General features: G+C 38.1%; 1 protein-coding gene across 1 annotated transcript; it reads right to left on the bottom strand.

The window, feature by feature from the left end:
- Positions 1–3,464: 3,464 nt before the first annotated feature.
- LOC114389821 (protein MAIN-LIKE 1-like) lies at positions 3,465–4,776 on the bottom strand. Its single transcript, XM_028350549.1, has 4 exons — positions 4,708–4,776; positions 4,445–4,609; positions 3,724–4,341; positions 3,465–3,641 (listed from the first exon to the last, which is right to left on the bottom strand). Exons 1-4 carry the CDS (start codon positions 4,774–4,776, stop codon positions 3,465–3,467), a joined length of 1,029 nt encoding a protein of 342 aa, XP_028206350.1.
- Between the last annotated feature and the right edge of the window lie 2,011 nt (positions 4,777–6,787).

The following is a 6,787-nucleotide window of genomic DNA, read 5'->3' as shown; positions in this document are numbered from 1 at the left end:
CAAGGCAAACTTATTTTTGACTGTTAGAGCATTCAATTTTCGAAGATCTGTGCAACACCTCCAAGAAACATCTTTCTTCTTAACTAGTACTAGTGGAGATGCATAGCAACTAGCACTTTCTCTAATAAATCCAGTGCTAAGTAATGATTTCAACTACCTCTCAATTTCTTCTTTTTGTGCATGCGGGTATCGATAAGGTTTCAAGCAAAATGGTTTATCATTGAGCAATGAAATATTATGATCATATCTTCTTTTGGGAGGTATAGTGGTAGGTTCTTTGAATAATTGTTGATAAGTTGCTAATAAAGCATCCAACTCAAATTGCTGACTTTGAGTTAGGCGTTGAAAATCAGCAGCTGAAGAATCACTATAGCAATATGGTCCTCTTATAGCAAGCAACATAGCTTGGCATTGTGCTGTCTTCAGCTTGCCAGTAAGTTCACTCATATCTGTTGATGCTTGCTCACCCTTTAAGCAAACCATCTTCCCTTGATGTTCAAATTTCATGGTTAACTGAGCACAATTCCAACTTATTTCCCATAGTGTCCTAAACCATTGCATTCCTAGGATCACCCCAAAAGTACTGCTCGGCAAAACCAGGAAGTCAGCGACAAATACAAGATCATGAAATTTCCATTGCACTTGACTACACTTCTTGGTTATCACAAGTTGCTTATCTGATGCAACCGTGACTGGAAAACCATGAATATTTTTTAGAATTGAGACCTAATGTTTTTACCCAATTCGCACTGATAAAATTGTGTGTGCTTCCGGTGTCCATCAAGAATGGCACAACTTGTTTCTTAATCATGTCTTGCATTTGCAGTGTGCTACCACCAGCCACACCTTGTAGAGCATTAAGGGAAATACAAACATTTGCATCCTTGACTATATCTAAACTGCACTTTATGAAATCATGGTCGTGATCCTCATCAGATTCGAATTGTATGTCAACAGTCTCTTGATCTTGCAATGAGAAAATAACATTTAACTTTCCCCACACCTTATATTTTTTCTTATGATCTTGATCCCATTTGTCACCACAGAATCGACACAACCCTTTAGCAATCTTGTCACTAACCTGCTTCCTGGAATTATTGTTGGCAGTAGATACCTTAGAATCTGTTGGATGTGTTGGCTATGTTGGGTTTTGAGTATGTTGATGATGCAAAGTTGTAATTGGAATCGTTCTATGCTATTGTGATGTAACAGACTAGTTTCTTGAATACTTGGTCTGTGAATATGCTTGAATCAGTTTCGTTGGAGAAAATTTCTTGGTCATCTCGTGAATAACCTCATCTTGAAGTTTGGCTATTCTGACATCTTCCTAAATTGAGGAAGGTCTATGAACCCTGACAGATTTCTCCAATTTGACAGTCAAACCAGAGAGAAAGAAGCTCAATGCCAACTCTTCTGATATAGCAATACGAGCCAAAAGTGTGTCAAACCTCTCAAGATACTCAATCAAGGAATCTTCTTGCTTCAGTCTTGCAAGTTTTGCCACTGGGTCGTCGAATGCACCAGTGTCAAATCGACTGCCTGCGTCTTGCAAAATCTGTTGCCACGTCTTGTGTTTGTTATTCATATTCTGCATGTAATGCCTTTGCCAAGCAAAAGCTTTACCATCCATAGACAATAGCAACAAACGACTTCGTTGCTCTTTCGGTGTTCCTTCCAATTCAAAAAATTGTTCAGATTTTACCTTCCATTCTCGATAATTAGAACCATCAAAAGAGGGGAAAGGGATTTGCGCCCTATCCACCACTGAGACAATGGGTTCATGAGTCCCACTATGATTTTCATCCTCAGTTGTGATTTTAGGTCCCTTATGTTGGGTTGCAATCGAAACCATCAGTCCCTCGATAGATTTATGCATCATCGCGAACGAATTTTGCATGGATTCTTGAAGATCAGAGACGATCTTCTCATAAGAATCCATGCGTGTCTCAAGCTCTTTTGTTGTCACAATCGTCACCTAGCAATCTGATACTAATTGTTATAGTTAGAAATAAATTTCTAATGTAACTTCACTTACTCTTACTCACACAGCGCAAGAGGAAACAAACTAAATAACTTTTATTTTCTGCATGCCTTCTATGAGTACATGCTAATATTTATACCCTTACTTCCTAATGTTATCTAATTGTTTTAAGATAAAATCCTAATCTTATCTAATTGTTTAAGATAAAATCCTAATCATAACTTCTCAATCTTATCTAATAAAATACTAATCATAACTAACTACTAATCTTATCTAATTACTAACTAATTGACCCTTATTTTTGACTTATTACAGAAAGTGTTTGTGTTTGTGTATGAGAGAGAGAGCGTTTGAGCAGAGAACAGAAATGGGAGCGTGGAGGCTAACAATTGGGACCCATGGGCGTCGTCATAAGCGTTGCGTTTTAGATTCAGACGAAGCAGCGTAGCTGCTCCATTTAGCCCATTTTCTGCCAACTCGGATTGCTTTTTCTTTCTCTCTTGCTTTCTTTGGTTTTGGTCCATTTCTAAAACAGTGATGGGTTGGCTCATATTGGCAAGAGTGTTGCTAGGTGCACCCAACATTCTAAAAAAATGGCAAAATTACCCTTGCTTGGTTTTCTTCTTACGGATCAACTTGATCCGTAAAAGGAAAAATAATAATTTATTAAATATACAACATATTTAAAGATATTTAATTTATAATAAAATTTATAAAGATATTAATTTCATTAATTATAATATAATTAAATATATTTATTCATTTTATTAATTATAATATATTTATAAATATTGATTTATTATAAATAATTAATTTTAAATATATTTTTTTAGAATAAATTTGTTTAGAAGATGATATTAAAATACTTACATAGTCCCATTATTAATAAAAATCAATAAATACATAAAAGATAATAATAATTTTATAAAATTAATATTATCATCATTAATTTATTTTTTATTTTTATAATTAATCATATCATTAATATTATAAAGAATATAAAAAAATTAGTATTATATTAAAAATTAAAATACTTACTGCTTTATAATATATTTTTTTACATGGTCATTTGTATAAGTGAGAAAATAGTAATTATAAGAGAATTTAAAAATATTAATACGTTATATAAAATAAGGATCTTAGATAACGAATGATGTCCATTTTTTGTTTAATTTTTTTTTCTACACCCTTTTCAACTTCTTTATTTCAATTATATTTAAAGTTATATTTCAAATTATTTTTTATTAGTTGGTAAACTAAGTTAACTAGACCATTTATAATAATTTACATATATTATAACTAAGTTAACTAGATCATTTTAATAACACGTGTGTATATAGACACAAACAGAATACACAATCAATGGAAATAAATAAAACTAACATTACTAATGAAAATAAATAAAACCAACAATACTCATGAAATGGGTTCATGTACAATATCTGTATATACATGGAATATCAATATAAAATATGTACATAAACTACGCCTGATCCGTGCGCCGCCTGCGTCTAGACCTAACATATACTAGATGGTCCTGTGTCACACTCCTGGCCAACTTGAGGCATTCTTCGATCACCTCATGTGTCGATGAGCCTGGCGTGACCACCCCTTGACTCAAATGGCGCTCCAACCTCTCAGCAAAGTCATCACAAACTTCCTGCTACATACAAAACAAACTGATTACACAATTTATTATGCAAATATTGAAGTAAATGACATAAATTATTAGTATTACTTACCGCTGCATGTCTAGGCTCCTCCGCAGATGTCGATGATGCTCCTGGCTCCGGCACGTAAGGGATATTCGTCTGCGGGGCCTGAGGGACGACTCGGGGCTGCGGGGCGTGACCATGAGGCAGAGGATCTAATGCATGGCCTGGTATCATGAAAGGATGCGAGATGCGGAATAACCAGTCCATGTAGTCACTGAAACACTGGCCTGGCACAACCCACACCTCACCTGCTGGAACGATATGATCCTCGTAGTGCATCCACCTGTCGTGTATATCATCATACGAGACCCATGAATCGACAGAAGGAGCAGGAATGGTCTGCGTGTATCCAAATTGCCGCACGACCCTCTCCGGTCGGTAATAAACAACAACAGGCCCCCAGCGCAAGAGACCGGAATAGCATGATCTAACGTGGAAGTCCCGGACCGATCGGTGCTCCCCATACGAGATCCAACAGACATCCGGAATCCGGAGTCGGTCCAGGTGCTCCCTGTATACCGGCATACGAATGCTCTTCACGGTCTTCTTGGTCGCAATCCACCTATACGCACACGAAGAATTCTCATCGTACTCCTGATCAGCAGTGGAGTCCACGACTGACGGAAAGTGCTTGTAAATCCAGCACTACAGATGTAACATCAAAATTATAAACAATAATAATGAAAGTGCAACAAAATTTAAAGTTGAACATTGTTGAGGCTGAATGAATGAAAAACATATTTGTTACCTGCAGCAGTGTGATGTAACCGCCAAGCTGTCGGTTGTGGCTTATAGATGCATCGTTCAGATGGTCGTACATATGCACCAAAGCAGCCACTCCCCAGGCATACCTCTCCGTCATACTGAGGTCACGAAGGGCCTCCAAGTAGACAACATGGACATTGGTTGCACTCTTGTTAGCAAACAGAGTGCAACCCAGAAGATGAAGAAGATATGTGTGAGCCGCAGCTATCTAATGGCCAGGCATCGACACTCATATATATCACATACCCATTGCAGGCGTACATACGGTCCACGACACTGGGCTGTCTCAGCCCTAGCGGACTCTGCAGAGACCATCAATAAGTCCACTAGTATCTAAACCGCATCATCCACGTGCAAAGGCTCAAAAGCATGTAAGTCGCCAATCACGGGAAGATGGAGAAACGAGGAGACGTCGTCCAACGTGATGGTGAGCTCTCCCACCGAGAGATGGAAACTAGACGTCTCCCGATGCCACCGCTCCACAAATGTGGACAAAAGTCCCCGATCACCGGTGTCTACCGAACACGCAATCAGAGGACTTAGTCCTGTACCAGCAACAAGTCCCTCAATGGCAGGGACAAGCCTGCCTAAACTATGGACCTTCCTCCCATGAGAGGATCGCTTCAATTCAGGACGCTCCTGAATTGAAGTATAAAGGAACGCAAAATTCGTTAAAATCATCATTTGAAGGAAAACTAATTTCAATCATAACAAGTAACTAAAAATAAATTTTATAAATACCTCTCTCGTCCATACGCTGCAAGCAACGTGATCCGCATATTGGGTCAACACGGATGGGTCGCTCGGACCACCCGGAAATCCCTCATGCTCATCCTCAGCAGCCTCTACCTGTGTCCGTAGGAATGTCTGCCACAATGTCCTCTACAGCAGCTGGTGCCTCCATCGGGTCATCCTGAACATCTGGCGCAGGGACCATTGGCTCATCGTGCGTCACAGTCACAGCAACTCGCTGCCTCCGTGCGGATGGAGTAGGCCGTCGACGCTGAGGAGCAGCATCGGAATCATCACGATTTCCTCTGCCCACACCTATGCCAGTAACCTGACCTAAGGCACGACCTAATCATCTGGTCCTAACCATGATCTGCAAATGAGTACCGCAAATTCAATCACCGATTTCATTCACTCAAAGTAATGCAAATTTCACGTGGTTGATCTGAACTACAATAAACTTGACCCTAATGATGATAGGCCTTCTCATCAACAAGTTTCGTATAATCTAGCCTTCATGTACACTTGTGGTTCATGACAAGTTTCGTATAAGCTAGCAAGTACCAAAGAATTGTTCATGAGAAGCCTTCATGAATAAGCAAGTACCAAAGAATTGTTCTAGACATGGGAGTGATAAATATGTAAAGTTTGATGTTCATATTAATGATGATGAAGATAATTTGAGTGAACCAGATCAGACAGAGTTTGTGGGAACTTTTGTTAATTTGTTCCATGGACAAGGCCATAATATCAAAGTAACTAGTTTTAAGGTAGGGATATCGAAAGTGCTCGATTGTTTAGAAGCTGAAGAAGACGATGTTGTACTAGTTACTTTGGTGCCTAAGGTTGGAAAAGGAGATGTCATCATAGGAGGCATCAAAGTTGAGTTTATTCCAAAGTACAAGGATTAGTTTTGTTGTTATGTGTGCATCTCGAGGTCGTACACTTTCTTGGCTTGGCAAATTAACAACAAAGACTTGAAAGAAAATGTTAGCAAGATGGGTCAACAAAGCTAAGTCATTTTCAAATGTTCTGCTACCCTGAGAAACTTCTACTCATGATTTTACAAATGTTCTGCTACCCTGAGAAACATTATTTCATGCTAATATATCAATTGCTTTAAGTTGATCAAGTTTAAGTTCTTTAAGAAGTTTATTTTGTTTTAGTTATTTTTCAGGGTATGGATGGTGAATGGCAAAAAAAACCTTCTTAATTCTGCTTTGAGAATCAAGTTTGGCCCCAAAAGCTATCCCCGACCAGTCATTTTACCATATGATAATCGAAATAAAACAAATGGGTGAGAAACGTTTAGAGACAGAGAATTTATCTAGTTCTAATGAGAGGACATGTCTTAAGCATAAGCTAAAACTTATCAATTCAAAATGTGTGTCATTTTAATGTTTTAGGGATGCAAAACAAAATGTGTTCCTCAATCAATGAGATGCAATTCTTGGAGAAACTTGGAACAATGACGATGGAACGATGATTAGAGCTAGGAAAGCTAAAACAATTAAGGAATTTGATGATAACTAATTTAAAGGGAGAACTTGGATACACACTATGTTCCTCAATCAATGAGATTCAATTCTTGGAGAAA

Source organism: Glycine soja, chromosome 16 (genome assembly GCF_004193775.1).
Source record: "Glycine soja cultivar W05 chromosome 16, ASM419377v2, whole genome shotgun sequence".
Taxonomy (NCBI): domain Eukaryota; kingdom Viridiplantae; phylum Streptophyta; class Magnoliopsida; order Fabales; family Fabaceae; genus Glycine; species Glycine soja.
Note: the sequence above shows the minus strand (reverse complement) of the source record. Positions and strands in the feature narration are given on the sequence as shown.

What these genes read in the sequence shown, in the direction of transcription:
- LOC114389821 (XM_028350549.1), bottom strand. Translation starts at nt 4,776, where the DNA reads ATGGTCTCTGCAGAGTCCGCTAGGGCTGAGACAGCCCAGTGTCGTGGA. An exon ending in CGTATGTACGCCTGCAATGG is followed by an intron (nt 4,610 to 4,707) that starts GTATGTGATATA and finishes TTTGCTAACAAG; the next exon opens with AGTGCAACCAATGTCCATGT. An exon ending in GTTACATCACACTGCTGCAG is followed by an intron (nt 4,342 to 4,444) that starts GTAACAAATATG and finishes TTACATCTGTAG; the next exon opens with TGCTGGATTTACAAGCACTT.